This window comes from Populus nigra, chromosome 12 (genome assembly GCF_951802175.1).
Source record: "Populus nigra chromosome 12, ddPopNigr1.1, whole genome shotgun sequence".
NCBI lineage: Eukaryota > Viridiplantae > Streptophyta > Magnoliopsida > Malpighiales > Salicaceae > Populus > Populus nigra.
In genome coordinates this window covers 3,701,497-3,721,505 of record NC_084863.1, presented here as the reverse complement: position 1 = coordinate 3,721,505, position 20,009 = coordinate 3,701,497, and the positions used below count along the sequence as shown (strand labels likewise).

The 20,009-nt window shown below is 31.1% G+C and overlaps 1 protein-coding gene and 1 long non-coding RNA gene across 4 annotated transcripts; one reads left to right on the top strand and one right to left on the bottom strand.

The window, feature by feature from the left end:
- The first annotated feature begins 5,157 nt into the window (after nt 1–5,157).
- On the top strand, nt 5,158–13,607 carry LOC133669818 (bifunctional TH2 protein, mitochondrial-like). Of its 3 annotated transcripts, XM_062090129.1 has the most exons (7): nt 5,537–5,668; nt 6,687–6,764; nt 6,889–6,997; nt 9,869–10,159; nt 10,312–10,726; nt 10,866–11,129; nt 12,719–13,607. In XM_062090129.1, exons 3-7 carry the CDS (start codon nt 6,977–6,979, stop codon nt 13,126–13,128), a joined length of 1,401 nt encoding a protein of 466 aa, XP_061946113.1. In that variant the 5' UTR covers nt 5,537–5,668; nt 6,687–6,764; nt 6,889–6,976; the 3' UTR covers nt 13,129–13,607. The 3 variants fall into 3 exon arrangements, with proteins under 3 accessions (XP_061946111.1, XP_061946113.1, XP_061946112.1); XM_062090127.1 differs by lacking the exon at nt 6,687–6,764 and having other exon boundaries at nt 5,158–5,668; XM_062090128.1 differs by lacking the exons at nt 5,537–5,668; nt 6,687–6,764 and adding an exon at nt 5,692–6,185.
- Nucleotides 13,608–16,401: 2,794 nt separating this feature from the next.
- On the bottom strand, nt 16,402–17,824 carry LOC133669248 (uncharacterized). The gene is made up of 2 exons (XR_009833859.1): nt 17,598–17,824; nt 16,402–16,592 (listed from the first exon to the last, which is right to left on the bottom strand). It is a non-coding gene; the product is annotated as an uncharacterized LOC133669248 (long non-coding RNA).
- Between the last annotated feature and the right edge of the window lie 2,185 nt (nt 17,825–20,009).

The following is a 20,009-nucleotide window of genomic DNA, read 5'->3' as shown; positions in this document are numbered from 1 at the left end:
GATTTCAGAATAATTTATTATGTGCGTGCGAGGAAATTCTTAATTTAATTCTTCATTGAACTATTATGACTCATCAAAGAATTAAACAAGTTTCATAGCATCTTCTATATTTCTCATTCATATCTTTTCATAGGTGTTGAGTGAAGGTTTGATTTCTATAGTCTTGTTGTTCCGATATAGGTTATCGTTATGTCAAACTCAATCATAAATCTAAATTTCAATGTCTTGAAAAATATTAATTTAACTGTGGATTTCTTAATATTTATATCCATGAGGTTCACATCAAACTCTCTCCAATACATAAATAGGGGTGAGAGTTCACATTCTCATAATCTTGATAAAATCAAGTCCATCACGTAACATCCATAAGTTGCTTGGTATCAAGATAGATATTGGTCTTATAATACATGAAGGAATGCTAAGTCGGTCCATGAGAATCCCCTTGCATCGATTGTCCAAATCCACAAAGAAACCAGAACTACCATGTTTTTCCCTTCTTTTTTCTTGGGTAATTGGTGAGAAGTGAGAAATAAATAAGCCAATTGAAATTGGAATATCTCTATATTCTTTTTTGTATGGTATTTAAGATGAGATATAAGATCCATAAAGGAGAAAATACGAGGGAATGAGTAACTTGAAAGTGCAGGTTAAAGATTTGATATTTGCTTTACTAGTTCGGGATTTGAATCAGTGTTTTTTTATAAAAGAAAAAAGAATTCTTGTTTAAGCTACTTTAACAATTAAGTCTTGGAATATATTAGATAGGTGGCCCATCCTATGTTGCAGGTCGGGCCAAACTTTTTTTATGCTAAAAACGAATATTCAAGCGACGATAATCCAAGACAACCCAAGTTAAATTAATTACAACTTGGCCTAATAACCCGCAAAAAGAAAAACAAAATGATGACCTAATAACCTAATATAAAAAAAACACTTCAAAAAATACAATGCTGAGAAGAATACCCGAGTTAGCTCAGGGTAACTTGACAAACCAACAACCCGCAATATGAGATTGGGATAAAAAAAATTTCGAAAGGATAACCTAGTAAAAAAATCAAAGTTCAATAGAAAAAACATTAAAAAAACCCCTAAGTGAATCTGGCTTAATTTTACCAACCTACTCTCAAAATAACCAAATAGTAAGAGAAGTGAAAAAATGACAAAGTTCAAGGGGAAATAACTTAATGCAAAATAATAAAATTGAAAAACAAATGTCATAAAAAAATCAAGGGAAAAAATCTGAATCAACTTGGGTTATCTCGACTAACCCACCACACATAACATGAGATTGAGATAAATAAAAATAGACCTCTAAAAGAAGAGCCCAACAAAAAAAGCCCCAAGTTAAATATAAAAAAACATTATGAATGAAAATGCAAGTTAACTCGGGTTTGCTTGACCAACTCGTTCTCGAAATAACAAAACAGAAAGAGAATAGAAAAAATGACAAAGTTCAAAGGTAAATAATTTAATGAAAAATGATGAAATTAAAAAAATAAAGTCATAAAAAAATTGAGAAAAAAAACCAAGTCAACTCGGGTTAACTCGACTGACCTGCCACTCATGACATGAGATCTGGATAAAAAAATTAGACTTCCAAAAAAAATCTAGCAAAAAAGACCGAATTTAAATAAAAAAACATTGAGTAAGAAAATACAAGCTAATCGGGGTTAACTTGATTAACCTGTACTCGAGACAACCCAACAGAAAGAAAAGTGAAAAAATCACATAGTTTAAGGGCCAATAATTTAACGTAAAAGTATGAAATTGTTAAAAAGAATCAAATACATAAACAAAATAAAGGAAAAAAAAAAATCTGAGGCAACCATGATTAACTTGACTAATTTATTACTTAGGATATAAGATCATGATAACTCAAAAAAAAAACACAAAAAACAATGAAGCTAAGGGCTTAATAACCAAACATTAAAAAAAGAATTTGAAAAAAAAAATCAATTTTCAATAAAAGACTACCTTGTTGGAAGGAAATCACGAAAAAATTGCAAAGTTAAATATTGAATTGTAAAACAATTTAAAACTCAAATAATGCAAACAAAATATGGTATAAAACAAATGAAAGAAAATAATCAAGGGCTAAATTTAAAATAAAACTAAGAAAAGAATTTAAAAAAGGTTATTGAAAGAACAAGGACCAAAGTTAGATAAAAAACTAAATGAAATTAAATGTTGAGCGATAAAATTAGAAAAAAGATAAATCAAGGAAAGGATAATAATATAGCAATTAAAAGAATGATGAAAAAAATAAATTAAAAAGACAAAGGCAATAAAATTAAAAGGGATGAAATTGCAAAAAAACATAATAAAAAAAATATAAAGCACATAAATAGAGAAATTACAAGTAGAGGGACCAAATAAGATAAAAAAAAAATCAAATTGAATAAAATACCCAAAGAAGAAATTGAAAAAATGAATCCAAACTTCAAAAAGCATCAAAAGTCAAATAAAGAGTAATTAAAAGAAGGAGGACCAAAATCAATAAGATTACAAATCGGAGGAGACAATTGTTTTTTTGAAAGTTCATGTGTGTTTTTCTAGGAAATAAAAGAGAAAAGAGAGAAGAAAAAAAAACTCTACTGCAACCCAACTGGACCTCTTACGTGAACACGCAACGCACCGTAAAAAAAAGGACGACGCGCTGCTCCTAACATAGCGGTGAAAGTAGGATTTTGGCCACCGCACGATACCTCAATGCCACTTGAATGATGCAGAGGCCATGACACGTTGATGCATGCATTGCCCGCATCAGTAGCTTTTTTTAATAACATTTAAAATCTTAAAATTATGAAGCCGCACTTGCAAAACCTAAAAACAACAAAAAAACCAGTCAAAAAAACCAAAACACCCTCACAAATAGCCTTTGGTTTTTTAAATTGCAAGATTAATTCCCTCATTATACTGTTTAAAAAAAGAAAAAGAGAAGGATGTCCATCTATGCATGTATATTTTTTTCTCTCTTCCAAGAACATTACCGTAACTTTATTGTTCATTTAAAAAAAAAATAAGATAAAAGAACACTTCACCCTAAGATTTTTTTTTTCTTTTGAGGGAAAAATAATCATTACATTATAACAAAAAAAAATTTCAGATCATTTTGTCCATAATTAATTTTACAATAATGAATGTATCACGTGAAAAAAAATTTTCTACCCCTAATTGCAAGCTTATTCAATTATTTTTACAAGAGCAAAATCATATTTATACTATTCAAATCTATAGTTTTCTGTGCCCAAAGCTATAATAAAACTAAGCTCGTTTATTTAATTTTTGTAATTTTACATGGTTCGCTACCCAAAAAAACAAAAATGTTTTACATGAAATAAATGCTCGTAGCTAAGAATAAAACACGGCATTAAAACTTTTTTGAAATTCTAATAATGATTTTGGAAAAGTTTAAACTACACGGAATAACATGGAAAATTGCATAGTTTATCCCTTTTCTCTCCAACTTTCACATATACTTCGTAGATTTGGGCAGAAAAAATTGACAAAATTACAATTTTATCCTTGACTAAAAAATTAGATGAAAGGGCCTAGTAGTAATTTCATAATATTTTTTGTTATTATTATTTATTCATAAGGGAATTTTAATATTTGTACAAATAAAAAAAGTTATTAATGCGTGTCAAACATGCATCAGCCACTCCATTGCTTTTGGCCGGCTTGTGCAATTAACTCTAGTTGTCTTAGTCTTGCTTCCGCCACATCATTTGATTTATTTTGACATTTTTCTTTTCATAAATGACGCGTATATAGTGGTTCTATCTGGTTTGACACATATTTATTTCTTTTTTCGTCTTCTTTTCTCTCTCATTCACCTTGAATTGCATGTTATCCCTTGAAAAAATCACACCAACCTTTCAAATTGTTTCCCCTTTAGATTTAGTCCCTCTTCTCTTAGTTGTAATTTTTAAATTTGAAAAAATTATTTCAACTTGAAGATTATTTTCAATTTCATTATTCTTTAATTTTTTTTCATCTCTTAGAATTGGTTCCTAATCTTTTGATTACTATTTTTTTTATTTTAGTTATTTCTAAAATTGATTTTTTTTTGCAATTTCATCATTCTTCAACTTTTTTTTTCCTATCAAGTTTGATTCTTATTTTTTTAATTGCTAATTCTATGCTTTGACAAGTTTTTTAGATTGATTTGTTTTAAATTTTATAATTCAATATTAAATTGGTTGAGAATTGAACTTTTTTATTAAGTCCGGGTATGAGATTTCATGGGTTGTGATATTTTTCTTTACAATTTCATCCTTTAACATTAAATTGGTTGATAATTGACTTTCTTGAATAAGCTTGAGTATGAGATTTCACGAGTTGAAATTTTAGAATATTAACTCAAATTTAGGAGATTCACTCGTGTTTTCTTTATTTTTACACTATTAAATTAGGGTGGTCTCTTTTATACTATTAAATTAACTAAACTTATCTTTTACTTCTCTTATGTTATTTTGGAATGTTATCCTACCATCACCTTAACAATTTTCTTCTTGCCTCTAAAAAAAGTTTCCTTAGCCCGCGTTGTTGTGTCGGCCATTGATGTAGGTTTACTAAAGTTTTTTTTTGTTTTTTTAATTATATATTTTTATTTGCTTTGAGCCTTCAATATTTGGTTCATTATAATTGAATTTTCTAATTTGTTTCAGTATGTGTTCCATAGTTTTATCATTATCTCATATCAATCAAGGGTTTCAGAGGTTATCCATGGTTTACTCAGATCAATCGAATATGTCAATGTTTTAATATTTTTTAGAAAAATCTTTTGTCTAATATGTAAACAATTAAGTATTTTAAAAGTGTTTTGGCCGGTTTACATTAAATTTTTTACTTCCTAACATTTTTACAACTTTTTTAAGGTTAAAAAAAAATTCCATTGCGTTGCATATCATGAGTTAAAAAACTAATATTCATCTATGACACATTAAATTTTGGCATTAACTTCTTGAAACGTGCTCAAAATCCAACCAAAATTTCCCACCACCCCATGACCTACTTGAAATACCAAATCAAACCCGCCCGCCCCTCTTTTGCTAGCATCCCCACCAACATCAGTATCACCCTCCCGCCACCACCACCACCACCACCACCAAAGTCCACCATCCATTATTAAAATTAGAAAAATTCACCCAAGATCATAAAACACACCCACACAACTACCTCGTCCTTCCCCTTAGGTCCCTTTTCACACACAAAAACATACCCATATTGCCAACTCAGACACGCACAAAAACTTTCATCCTTTTCTCTCTCTTTATTTATTTGTTTTTTAATGCGCCCGCCTCCTCTTGTTTGCTCCAAACCCAATCAAAACCTCTTCATCGCTATATTTCCTCAACTCGCTCCGATCCAACTCAACCAAGCTCACCTTACCAACTCGGAGATCTTTCTTTCCTTCAAGAATGGCAATCCCTCCGAGATTGATAGCATCATCAGCATCATCTTGCACTACAACATCAACCAACAACAGTAGCATTCACATTGAAGAGGGTCTTGCTAGTAAATTCTGGATCAAGTTTAGGAGAGAATCTGTTTTTTCTATGTACACCCCTTTTATCATCTCTTTGGCTTCTGGCACTCTCAAGATTGATTCTTTTAGGCAATATCTCTCTCAAGATTCTCACTTTCTCAAATCTTTTGCTCATGCGTGAGTACCCTTTTCTCCTTTTCTTGGTTTTTAAGCTATTTTGATTGTTGTCTTTTTTTGGAGGTTTTATTTATGTGATATAGAGATTGAAATATTTTTTTTTCATTCCTACTCTTATGAGGGTTCTTGGTTGGTTGGTGGAAGAGTGGGTTAATGATTTATAATTTATAGTAAGTATTTAGCTAACGAAGAGAAGAGATTAGTGAGTTTTGGAGATCTTAATGAAAGAGTTTGTTGAAGTATCAAATAGGGTTTCTTGGTTGGTTAAATAGTGAAGTGAAGAGAAGATGATTTATGGTTAAGTTTAGGTCATTAGCAGGGAGAAGAGAGATTGTTTATTTAGTAATATGGTTTCTTTTTTATTGTTTCTGCAATTAAGCTATTTGTTTGGTAGCTGAGAAAGTGCGGGAAAAAGGAGAAATTTTGGTTTGATTATGCAGGGATAATGTTATCTTTTGTTGCTTGATTTGGATTCCTTGAATGTCCTTGTTATGGAGTAGTAGAAAGGATGAAAAAGGTAATGGCTTGTACTAATTTAGATGTGTTATCTGTGAAATGAAATCTTTTGTTTTTCGATGAAGTGGAATGTGATTTTTATATGGTTCTGGAATCATATTTGAATGTTTCGGTTTCTGTTCTACATTCTGTGTGTGTTAATTTTCTTAGCATTTTTATTAGAAAATTTGGCAAAATAAAATGATTGGAGGAAGGGGTTTAATTAAGGTTGGAGAATTTCTTATAACCCTTACCAAGGAAATGACTTATGATGATCTTCGCATATAATATGAAGAACCTAATTGACATCTTAAGCCTCTACTTGGTTGCTGAGAACGGTGGAGGGAAAAGAGCAACCGTGTAAAACTTGTTTTCTTTATTTGGAAACAGAGCTGCTAATTCCAGCACTTTTCTAAGTTAATTAGAACTATTGCCATGCTTGATGAATTATATTAATTTTCTGTGGAAACAAGAGCAGCATAAAATATATAAATAAAAGTCCTTCCATCTTTTCTTGTGTCAGTGCTCAGCTACTAATTTGAGGTTTAAATCGTTATTGTTTGGAAAAAAAAGAAAAGAATTACTAGTTACATCACCTGAGGTGAGTTACACAATTGAGTTATGGACACTGTTTTATTTTCCGCTTTCAAGTTTTGACTGCACCAATAGAGTTGTTACTTTTTAGGCATTTGATTTTTTTTTTTATTTGTCGTCATTGGATTTAGGTTTGAATTGGCAGAAGAGTGTGCTGATGATGATGAAGCAAAGCTAGCAACCTCTGAGTTGAGGAAGGGTGTCTTAGAGGAGCTAAAGATGCAAAATTCATTCGTTCAGGTTTAGATAAATGCATAAGAAGAACTTTTCCTTTCTACTTACTGTTTGGTTATTTTATTTTGGTTGAGAAAAAAAAAAAAGGGTTAACAATGTGTTTTTTAACCTTTGATTGAGCAATTTTTATTTTTTTTCATTTTTCATTTTTTTCAAATTCTCTTCATCTGGGCTTCTCCTAGTGAAATGCTTTAAGCGTCTTTTCCTTCTGTTGATATCTGAGAACATGTAAGGATCATTTGCTTGCTGCCTTGATCAACCTTGCTTCAAAGAGCTTTCTTGGGGAGGCTGTTTCATTTTTTTCCTTGAGTTCTGACATTCCTGACTTTAATTTGGATATTTTATGTCACATTATAAAATAGTTGACATGGGACTTGCTTTAGTTGATTTTAATTGAATCTTTTCATACATGAACTTATTGTTTTTTTCCCTTCTTTGTACACTTGATTGTTGAGCATCATAAACGATGTGGAATGAATGGATAATAAATGACTATGCTTATTCGGTATTAAGTTTTGTACGTGAGCGGGTTTTATCATGTTTATTGGATGATAGAGCCCCTCAAAAACCAAATTTAGGTGGAAAATATGTTCAAAGCTTTCTAAGCATATTTTAAACCCAAACTCAAAATGGGTAAAAAGGAAAAAAAAAGAACTATGATAATATGAACTTGGAGTTCTTCTGTTCAATGTTTGTGGTAATTGATCATTTTCTGTCTAAAACTAGTCCGGCAGTCTATTGGAATTGCAGAGAGGATTTTTTACAGTAATTTTATGATTGATGTTGATATGAAACTCCCATTCAAATTGTAAAATTCTACAATTTTACCATGCAAAAAACCATCAATGATTTAAATCTCATGAAAAAATTGTTTATGCATAAGACTCTAGTGAAATCAGGATTTAAGTTGTCAAAATCATAAAATAGGGATCTTATGGGATTTTTGTAGGATTTTAAGCCTGCTGAAATGGTTGAGCTTCTTTCTTGTAACGAGGTTTCCTTTTTGTTTTTCTTGTTTTATTTTGTGTTTGATTTCAATCTTGGAGGCTTTGTTGGTATTTGGTACTTTAGTATATATTTTTTTGGGAGAAGTTGGAATCTTTCTTCATTGTTATTTAATTTATGGGATTTGATACCTTTACTTGGATTTGATATTTGTTATTAATTACTAGGATATTAATTAATTAGATTCTAAATACTTTTTAATGCCTTAACAATTCCCTTTTATTTTCTAGAATGGATGGGTTAAACCATCCTTAATTGAAAGGCTTGCTAATGTTCAATGCTGAAATTATTTTCTTGATTATAAAAGCTGATGCTAAAGTATATTTTGATCTACATGCTCAAATTTTATCAATTATTTCCAGTGCTCGACAAACTTAGTGTCACTATGAATGATTTATATACGAGTTCTTAAAGACTTTCACATGTTTATTAATTACATGATTTATTACTCCCTAATTCTATTCACATAAGCTTGATTATCCTAAAACAATGATTTTTTTCCCTTGTCTATGTGCTTTTCGCTCTATTATCAATTGGATTTCACCTAAAAGAATGTTTTTTGTAATTATTATTTAAAAATATGTTTTTTTTTTGTTTTTTATTTGTATTTGAGACTACTCATGGTTTGTTAAATCGAAAGACTTTATAGGTTCCGATCTTACAATACAATTTTTGAACCCTACAATGATCCTAGTTAAAATCCCAACTTTAATAACCTAGGATGCTGACATTACTGTTGAAATATAAAGGGAATGAAAAATAAACCTGGTAACATTCAACAAGCTAGATTGAAATGTGCACAATGGTTGCTTACCTTGTGCTATGTTTAGATCAAAAACTTATTGTTGGTGGCATATATAATGTGTCAGTGACTGTTATCATGAATGGTATTTCTAAAAATGCTACACTAATAAAATCATTATGCTGCTATGAAATGTTGCATAATCAAGCTAGGCAATATACAGTTTAAAATGGGTTTCTCCGCAAGGTATTCACTTGGATATGCATATACTATTTTATAATTATTCCTGATTATCGAACTCAGTGAAAATGTTGCTTAAATGGTTTTCTAACCTTGTCAAGAAAATGTATTTTTTGGGAGATCAATAAATAAACCTAATTCCAAATGTTTTACCCCTTTCTTAGCTATCTCTAGAGTATAAAGTTGCGTTGTGCCATAATGTTTCATTCCACACCATTAATTGTCATGAGATCTTACAGTTTAGCCAGTGATTCTCTAATCTGGCAAAATGTTTTTTAATGAGAAATATGTAGTTGATTCTATTTATTGGTTGTGGACTTGTGATTTATAGCCAAGAAATTTAAGTGACTATAAGAATTGTTGTTGAATCTATCTTGCTGTAATGTGGTTCTGTCAGCATGCATTTTGTAGCTTTACTTTTGCTTGCTTCTTCCAGGAAGCTCATTTCCACCAGCAGGGTCACGGAGTAGAAAAATTCTTCAACACTGGAATCTTAAGGAACACTGTTCTGCTTTAACCCTTGTGATGTCCATTTGTCATACTAATGCTATTAAAATCATATTATTTGACTTTATATAATTATATTAGATATAGCAAGGAGAAATAAAGAGGTTACTGTGCAACTTTTGCAGCAAACTAAAGTGCTGATGAGTTTGATGGAAATGACACCTTATCTTAGTCACCACTTCTTGTGTCTTGAAGATTCATCTTAATTCTTCAGAGCTACTATCATAGATCAGCCGTAAAATTTGTTTTAATGTAAAACTCTTTAATTATAAATCATCTTTACACAGCTATCTAATATTTAATTTACAATCCTGTAAGCATGTGGATTTCTGTGTCTTACATGAAATAGTTCTTTCAGTGCTCTGAATGTTTGAATTATCCAGGAATGGGGTACAGACCCAGGTAAAGAGAGGACTGTCAATTCTGCAACTGTTAAATACACAGATTTCTTGTTGGCTACAGCCTCTGGGAAGGTTGAAGGAGTGAAAGGTCCTGGTAAACTTGCAACTCCATTCGAAAGAACAAAAGTTGCAGCCTATACTCTGGCTGCCATGACACCTTGCATGCGGCTGTATTCATTTCTTGGCAAGGAGCTCCAGGCACTTCTAGATCCGGAGGATGACAGGCACCCTTACAAGAAGTGGATTGACAGTTATTCATGTGAGAGTTTTCAGGTAATTTACAGTTTTGCCAGTGGTATTTCGCATTGTGTTTTTAATGGTCCACCTGATTACATTTTATTGACTGCAGTCTGAGAGGAAACTGTATTACATAAATGGCCTACTTTACCCCCAACATCTCAATTATTGTACTCTTTGAAATCTAGGCATCAGCTCTGCAAACCGAAGACTTGCTGGATAAACTTAGTGTCTCCTTGACAAGCGAGGAGCTTGACATCATTGAAAAGCTTTATCACCAAGCCATGAAACTTGAAATAGATTTCTTCCTTGCGCAGCCACTTGCTCAGCCAACTGTAGCTCCCCTTACAAAAGGGCATAACCCTGCAGAAGATCGGCTTGTCATATTTTCTGATTTTGATTTGACATGCACTGTCGTTGACTCTTCTGCCATTTTGGCAGAGATTGCAATAGTAACAGCACCAAAATCTGATGTGGTTCAAAGTGAGGCTCAAATTGCTCGGATGTCATCAGCTGATCTGAGAAACACATGGGATCTTCTTTCTGGACAGTACACTGAAGAGTACGAGCAATGTATTGAAAGCATTATGCCATCTAAAAAAGGTATAATTCTTTATGAAAATTCTTGCAAGATAGAAGTTGGAATCTGTTAACTGTTTGGGGATGGGAAATGGTCTGTTGCTGAAGATCTTAGTATAATATTAAATCCTCAGGTTGGTTTTGACTTTCTGTGTTTCTGCAGTGGAGTTCAACTATGAAGCTCTTTGTAAAGCTCTTGAACAACTTTTAGACTTTGAGAGAAGAGTAAATTCTAGAGTGATTGAGTCTGAAGTTCTTAAGGGTTTGAATCTTGAAGATGTAAAACGAGCTGGTGAACGTTTGATTCTTCAGGATGGCTGCACTAGTTTCTTTCAGAAAATTGTGAACAATGAAAATTTGAACACTAATGTCCATGTGCTCTCATACTGCTGGTGTGGTGATCTCATCAGATCAGCTTTTTCTTCAGGTATGTTCCAGCCAGGTCTGAACCTAGAGTAAAGAATTTGGAGGTGTTCCACCCGTCAGTATTTTTTGCAATGAAGTGGCTGCTCTGAAAATTCAAACTGATACAGTGCACTGTAGCATCGAATATGCACACACACATGCATATATGTATATATTCTCCATTAGAGTATCTAGTTTTCTACTTTTCACAGTACTTACTTGAACAATGACCTCTTAATCACTTTGCATTCTTATTGTCCTACCATATTTTACCCTCCATCGATGACGCCTAACTTTAGATGTCAGAGTAGTATGTGATACAGGATAGCTTAATCCTTAGTTGCATAGTCTACATTTCCTCTGTGCAAAATTGGTCAAGTATCTTCCTTTAAAATGGGTTGTTGTGCTGGATTTTGTTTCTTGTTTTCCTATTTTGCAAATCCAACTTTTTAAGGATGTATTTTTACTGGGAGAGATCCGGTCCAGAATGGTGTATTGCAATGAACTTCATTCTTAGGTAACCATGTAGAACTGGAGAGACAGCCTTTGTAACAATCCTTTACTACAATGGTTTATCTTCTTCACTTAAGATTTTATGCATTGAAATTATGTTACTGTGAAAAAAATTTGTGTAGCAATTAGATCAAATATGCGTCTAAAATGTGTGCACAAAATTGTGTAATTGGAACAAAGAATTTGATGGCACTAATCAAACTATAAGAGCCGGATACAGAAGTCAGTCCTTGTATATTAGTGATGATTTTACCTAGAAACATCCTCTTTTAAATATGCTTTAGATAAAGGTTTGCAACACAACATGTGTGAAAGATTACTGGGTATTGTTACACTTGGTTAGCATAAACTCTCCGTTTAGTTGATGGAAAAGTTACTATCATCTAGGAGAATTGTCTTTCAGAAAACCTTGATTACAATAGATAAACCATTTGCTTCTAACTCGATCTCTTGTGCCATACACCTATCTGGGAGTTCATAAATATTATTTTGGGGGCAAACCTGTGGCCAAGCCATGCCATACCCCAAGTTGCCAAGGCTTAGCACAGTTACAACATGCCTTTCTGAGGCTTAGCATGGCTCTGACATGCATAGCCATGATTTTCCCACAAGATCTCTTTCTGGATAAAAAGATGTGGGGTGAGCCTCCATAGTTACTTGGTCACACATTTACATGACACTCATGACAGTTATGCATGCATACACACAGACTGATGCAAGACTAATCATGACTTGCTATTAACTACTGAAGCTGCCTCACAGGATCTGTTGTCATACTGGTTATGTGTTCTTATCTTCTGATCTCATAGTCTCTTGTATTCCTTGAACTGGAAAAATGTTGTCTTAGGGTCAAAGGCTGCAATTTTTTATTTTTCATTACAATATTGGGTTTTTGGATGTGGTGATTGATTCTGAAATTCATTACTAATGCATTTTGGGTGTTGAATCTCTTATACAGCTCCATCCCTCCCTCTCTCTCTGCGCCTTTTCTTTTCATTTCTCTTTATAGATAAAGTGTAGTATTTTTCCCTGTTTCTCTTTAAGACTAATGGATAATTTGCCCCATACTCAGTTATAGGTTGCTTTGTTGTTGTACAGGGGGTTTGGATGTGAATGTACATGCGAATGAGTTAATTTTCGATGAATCAATCTCCACAGGGGAGATTGTTAAGAAGGTGGAATCTCCCTTGGACAAAGCTCAAGCTTTCAATGATATTTTAAAGAATTACAGCAATGACAGAAAGAACTTGACTGTTTACATTGGAGATTCAGTTGGTGACTTGCTTTGTCTACTTAAAGCAGATATTGGTATTGTAGTTGGATCAAGTGCAAGTTTAAGGAAAGTGGGAAGTCAATTTGGTGTTTCTTTTGTACCACTGTTCCCTGGCTTGGTGAGAAAACAGAAAGAATCTGACGGAGAAAGCTCTCCTAATTGGAAAGGGCTATCGGGCATCCTGTATACAGTCTCTAGTTGGGCTGAAATACATGCCTTCATTTTGGGGTGGTAGAATCATTTTTGTTCGCACACTCCTGCGTGTTAGTTAGGGCAAATCAAGGAAATATTTGTTACATAATGGAACACCAATACAAGATGATGGCCAATTTTATTAGGGGCCACAGATCTGCTGCTGCTGTTTGTTTTTCTTTTTTGTTTCTCCACAGAGTCTTCCGTTCAGAAATGCAATGGATTCTTTTGGGTGGATAATGCTGTGAACTTGGTGTTTAGAATCTCCTGTACTTTTGTTGCCAACCTCACCAATTCTTTCGTTGCCCCTTGTAGTTGGTACTGGTTCTATACCCAAGTTTCATATGATTATTTTTTCCAGCTTGTTCATATGGTACCTAAGTCTATACATTGCTGGTATCTTTTGCTTTTCATAGATCATCATTGTTCTGTATTTGGCAAGGGTCTGTATTTACAAGACCAATTTGGTTTACCCCTCTATTCAATGATGAGGCTTTTTATATGCATGCCTCTCTTTTTATTGATTCTGTTCTCTTGGCCTGCCAAATTACAATGAGTGCAAGAACTCCTAGAACATGTTGCTTGGCTGTTATTTCACGTTACTTTCCTTAAACAGGTACAGCATTAATCTTGCAATCATTCAATCACATGTGGTGGTGGTGGTGGTGGTGGTGGTTAATGGCGTTGATTCAATGCCTGTCCAAGTGACCATCCAGTGCTTAACCCGTGAAAACCACAAGACAATAACTAATCTAAAAATACATTTCCTGCATGGATCCATTACAAATTATTCCAATTTCCAATACATGTTGAAATAAAGAACTATAAATTGAATCTCATTCAGAATCACCAAGAGTTGCCCTGGAAAGAGTTAATGCAAACTCCACATCATCGTCGTCGTCATCATATATTAAAAGAGAGAGTGGAGGACTTTATTAGAGAATCTTACTTCCGTTGCCTTCAGAAACTAAAGTAAAATATTAAGAGCAAGCAAATAAATGCTAAAAAAGGTGATATGAAATAAAATCTACTCACAAATTTGTTCCTTTATAATATATAAATAAATACATCGTACTTAGAGATGTGCTTCAACAAAAATTAAGAGAAAGAAAGTCAATTTGACAACCACTTAGAGATATAGATTTCACCAAAAAGCATCCTTTCTTCTTTGTCTCCAAAAAAAAAACACTAGTAATCTCTTCTTTGTGTTTTTTTTTTTAAAAAAACTATTAACATCAAATTGTCTAGATGAAGGATTAAAATTTATTTTTAAAATTTAAAATAAATTATTTTTATTTTTAAAAAATTATTTTTGATATCAGTATATAAAAATGATATGTTGCTTGGCTTTATAGAATAGAAAGTTAATTAGGTTCAATGAGAAGCTTGAAAAAATAATTTAATGAGAGGTAACTTCTTAGCAAAATATATAAATCTTTGTTTGGTGGATTGGGTCAGGGACATATCTGTATTTGTGATGTTATATGTTTACATGTACAAGAATAAATTATGATTGTTTATGTGTCTTCAAAATATTTTAAAAAAATTAAGATTTTTTTGTTTTAAATTAATATTTTTTTTATATTTTAAAATTATTTTGATATGCTGATATTAAAAATAAATTTTAAAAAATAAAAAAAATATTATTTTAATATATTTTTAATAAAAAAATTATTTAAAAAACAATAGCTACCGTAATATATACCAAACAGGCTATAAGATCCATCCATTGTTAATACAATAATGTGTTAATTACTGTAGTTTAGTGTGGTTTAGATCATTATTAGCCTTAACAAATCTTTGTTCTAAGTGGGGTTGGTGTTTAATTAAGATTCCTCTTATCAATGAGCTTTGCTAAACGTGTTAAAGTATGCATGATTTACACATTATTAATAAGAGTTTCAAATCCGAAAAGTATATTTAAATATATCTTCCACAGATTCAACTTCTTTGGGTTAAGGTTTTTGTCTTCATGTGTGATTACATTAGATTAAATGTTGTGTGACGCCAATCTCCACATCAACTTCCGACAAAATTACACATGAAAATTAGAAATCGACAAAAAATGAGAAAAAAATATAAAGGAAATTCAGATTTAATCAACTATATGTTAAAAAAAAACACAGAAAATAATCTAGATTATCTCCCTTCACCATAACAATTATAACCCATAACTGAATTATGAACCAAATTTATTTCAATTGACAAATTAAGGTCATGTAACTTACCTTAATTTCGAAGCAAATTTGGATTCTTCAAAGGAAATGGTTGCTCATGCGCAGCTACAATGGCTACAAACAAAATAGAAGTATACATGCATGCTTTTGATAGGCATTTGCGTCCTTGCACAAATTTTATTAGGTTTTACGGTGTATTGAAGAAGAGTACGGTAGTTATTGTTTTTCAAAATATTTTTAACTTGAAAATATATCAAAATAATATTTTTTTAAAAAATTATTTTTAATATTAATATATCAAAACAATTCAAAATATATATAAAAAAATTTAATTTTATCCGGCTCTGTTTAGAACGGAATGTCAAATGAGACATTAATGAGTAAAATCCATACAAAATTAAACATATTAATCTGTTTAATAACATTTAATTCCCAATAAAATGTCCAATAATTTTTTTTTACCACAACAGGCAACACATAAGATCATTTGATTATTTTCTTAATGATTACCAAAATCCTTCTTGGAGCACATTTCTCCCAATTTTCCATACTTTTGAGATATGGAACACACAGTTCTTTAATGCCCACATCAACCACTGAATGTATGCATCAAAACTAGGTTGGATTTCCACTTGGAATCAGACCTGAATTATGCAAAGCTAATTCCCTCTTAATTTATTAGTTAAATTTTAATTATAATCTATGCCATCCAATGAATTCATTGCTGACTTCTCGACTAGTAGATGTAACTTAGTCAGTACCCACTTCTGATTAGTGACAAATTTTTGTAAATAAAATTATGTATTTTAATGTCATTATAAATTTACAAAGATGGATTCTAGATGACTATTGTTGCCAACGGTTTTCCAGGTTAATGAAATAAAAATATTATTTATTTTTATTATCTTACTAGGGATTCATGTGGGTTTCTTAATTTTATAATCTAAGTTACTAATTGACTTATGTATTTTAATGCCATTATAATTTGTGAAGGGACCATTTTTAATTTATGCTCAAAGTTGACTTATACATTTAACTCAATTTGATTTTTTTTTACTTCGGGTTTAGATTAAGAGACAAGTCAGTCGAGTTTTGAATAATCTTCGAGACTGGATCGAATTTAATAAAAATGATTAAAATGTAAAAAACTAATTATATTATCTTGATTTAAGAGTGTTTTGGTAAGCTAGCATAGTTAAAAAAAATATTTTGTAAAGTAACATAAGCGGGAAAATATTTAGAGATCTAACACAGTTGAGAGTGTCACAGAAGGTATCTGTGATTCCTATAACAGACTCATCTTGAGGCAATCTATTCTGTCATCAACTCCCTGCCCAAAAAAACAACAATTCGCACAATTTAAATAACTAGTTTCCAATATCAAAACACAATTTACATAAACAACACATAACATATTTAATCATAAATAAATAAAAATTAGACTAACAATTACCATTACACAATGTTTTACCAAAAAATAAATTAACAATAGATCTATTCATAATTTTCATAATATATAATAACATGGAATTATATCTAATTATTGTATGGGATATCACCACAACTCGTCCAACTTGAGGATGATTCTGTAATATCCATGTAGATGTGAGGATGATCAATATCATTCCAAGCAAGTCGATCACATAACATTCTTGATAATTCGTTAAGGAACATGTCTGACGTAACAGTTAGGAATTCATAGCTTCCTTCATTATAAGTGATACCATTGTTGGTATTGACAATGATACCATCATGGAAGTATAACATCCTTAAATTATTAGATATTATGTCAAACAACACAACACGATTCTAATTTATTAAAATCTTTTGGTTAATTAAAGTGCTTTAATTATATATAAAAAAAACCTAAATTAATCAGCGAACACCTATATTCATCAAATTCCGCTACCATAACAAAATTATCAATCAAATTAATGTATTTCATAGTTAGTATTATTATTTTATATGTAATTCGGTATAATTCATAATTTAACTTGGATCAACGCTAACTCTTCCATTATATAATTTTGTTAATTCACAATCAACAACAACAAAAAAAACATTGATTATTTAACAAAATAACCTACCACCAACTAAAAATATATGTAATTAACATAATCTATAATTTAACTTAAATCAACGCTAATATTTCAAACACATAATTTTGTTAATTAACAATCAACAACAACTTAAAATAATTGATTATTTAACAAAATAACATAATTATATCTAATTAACAACTTATATTACATCTAATTAACCTAATTCTCAATTCAAAACCCTAACATTCAATAAAATTAAATTTACACTAGTTGAGAATAAGTGTTCACTATACCTCTAAATGTGAAATGTAGATGGTGAAGGTGACCAGTGACGGCTGTTTTGGCTAGAAAAGTGAGAACATGTCGTTGGTAGAGAGATGTTGTCGAGGGTAGAGCTAGAGAGAGAGAGAGAGAGAGAGAGGAGTGTTGATTTAGTGCTGCTAGAGAAGTTGTTTTTGAGATGAGGAGAGTAGCGGTGGCTTTCATAAGAGAGAGAAGGAGAGAGAGGAAAAAAGAAAAGATCTTGAATCTTAAAATTCAAATGAAATCATAAATATCATTTTCTACTCGCGTGTTGCATATGTCACTGCGAAATATAAGTAGCATATATTATCTCCTAACCAAGAAAATATCTTAATTTTCTAATTAAATTTTCGCCTATATTACTTTATTATTTTCTTAACGTGCTAGAAAAAAACTCTTGATTCAATGTGCCAGCCAATTGTAAACATGTCGAGTTCAGCACTACATTTCAATTAGCATCAAAGGCTAGATTTGACATTTTAGATGCAGGACCTCTCTAGGCCTCACATCTAGCCGACAACACTCTAACTCAAGCTGGTTTCTTAAGGTTGAAAAGTAAAAAACTCCGAAGGCCAATCTCACCCTCAAAACCAAATCAATACCCATAATATAAACTGTTTTGATTTTATAATCTTTGTAATAATAATAATAAATTAATTAATTAATTTAAATAAATAAATAGACATCCAGGATCTCGAGACATCTTCTATAATATCTTCAATGGGACATTAAATTTTGGAATGATGCTGAAATTTGATTTTTTTTTTTTGGGAATTAAATTATGGTTGACCTGAACCGGATTTTTAAGAAATCCGGTCAAATCATGATCAGAAAGTTTGGACCCGACCAGAGGTATTGTTACAGCTCGATGCCTTAATTTTCAACGTCAAAACCAATTCGTGTATTCATGCCATTTCGCGTTGAAATTAAATCAATATTAAAATTAAATTAAAATAAATTAAAAAACAAATAAAAAATACAGCAAAGCCCGTCATTGTTTTAATATTGGTCTTTACAATGTGATTCATTTATCATTATAAAACTGATCGGAGTAGTAATGACCTGTCATGTTTTTTGGCGCAGTTAAATAATATAAATATAAATGCCCTTAGAAACAAAAAAAGTAACAGGGTAGGTGAGGTTTATTTATTTTTAAATAGTAAAATAACTTCATTTTTCTTAAAATAAAAAAGTTAAAAAAAGATGTTTGAGGTATTTTTATTTTTTCCATCATATTTATTTTGTTATAACCTATTTGAATTAGTAGTAGTCTTTTAACAAATAAAATATTAATACAAAAACATTGGTGTCACGTGCAATGCATGTGCCAACAAGTGGACGCCGCATGCCCCAATAAGTAGATGCCGCTACCATTTAGCATGTGTGATGATATTCAGCGTTCAAAAACACCCATCCGCCATGTTTGTTGATGCATAAAATGGTGGTGTAGCTCATGGAATGGCATGTGTGGTGATAATCACGATTGTTCAACAATGATTAGATATTTTTCTCCTCCCGTTCTTTTCTTTCTCCTCTCTTCAAAATCCGCACTGGTTCATCTAGAATTCATAGTTGTCCTTGTCAATTTATTTTTTTGTCTTTTAATTTTGATCCTTATTTTTTTTATTGGTCTTTATTTATTTTGGATTAATTTTTTGATTGGTTTTTATTTTAATTGCATCCCTTATTATTTGGCTTTATTTGATTTTTATATCAAATATGATACTTATTCTTTTGATTGTTGTTGATTTTTTTTAATATTTTTTCTCTTAACATTTTTATTTCATTTAATTTTTTTATTCAATTTTGGTCCTCATTCTTTTGATTATTATTTTTTTTTATCATTTTCTTAATTTATTTTATTTTTCAATTTGTCCCTCGTTATTTTTTTTCTTTAGTTTTTATACCAGATTTGATCTTTATTATTTTAATTGTTATTTATTTCTTTTTTGCTATTGAGAATTTTGCTTTGTGTTTTTTTTGTTTTTGTTTTTGTCTTCCATGGGATCATCTCTATTTTATAACCCGAGTCACTAGTTTTAAAGATTAGCCTTATTTAACTTTGTTTTTCTTTTTTCATGTCCTTTTTAAGAAATTACTCTTTTTTTTTTCAATTTCATTTTTGACATTAGATTATAAGACTTTAAGCTTTCTGGGTCCTTTTTCAATGACCCAAGCCGCAGATTAATTAAATTAACCTAAATTAACTCGAATTTCTTTCAATGTTTTTTATTTATTTATTTAAATTTGGTCCCTTTTCTAGGTATTTTTTTTAAAAAGTATTTTTTTTATCTTATTCTCATATTGCAAGTTATGGTTTAGCATGGTGAACTCAGGTTGACTCAATTTTTTTTTAAAATTGATTATTTTTAATTTCATCATTTGATATTAATTTATTAGGG

Coding starts and splice junctions, on each gene's coding strand:
- LOC133669818 (XM_062090127.1), top strand. CDS start 5,424: ATGGCAATCCCTCCGAGATTGATAGCATCATCAGCATCATCTTGCACT. Junction 10,160..10,311: donor ATTCATGTGAGAGTTTTCAG/GTAATTTACAGT, acceptor TTTGAAATCTAG/GCATCAGCTCTGCAAACCGA. Junction 11,130..12,718: donor CAGATCAGCTTTTTCTTCAG/GTATGTTCCAGC, acceptor GTTGTTGTACAG/GGGGTTTGGATGTGAATGTA.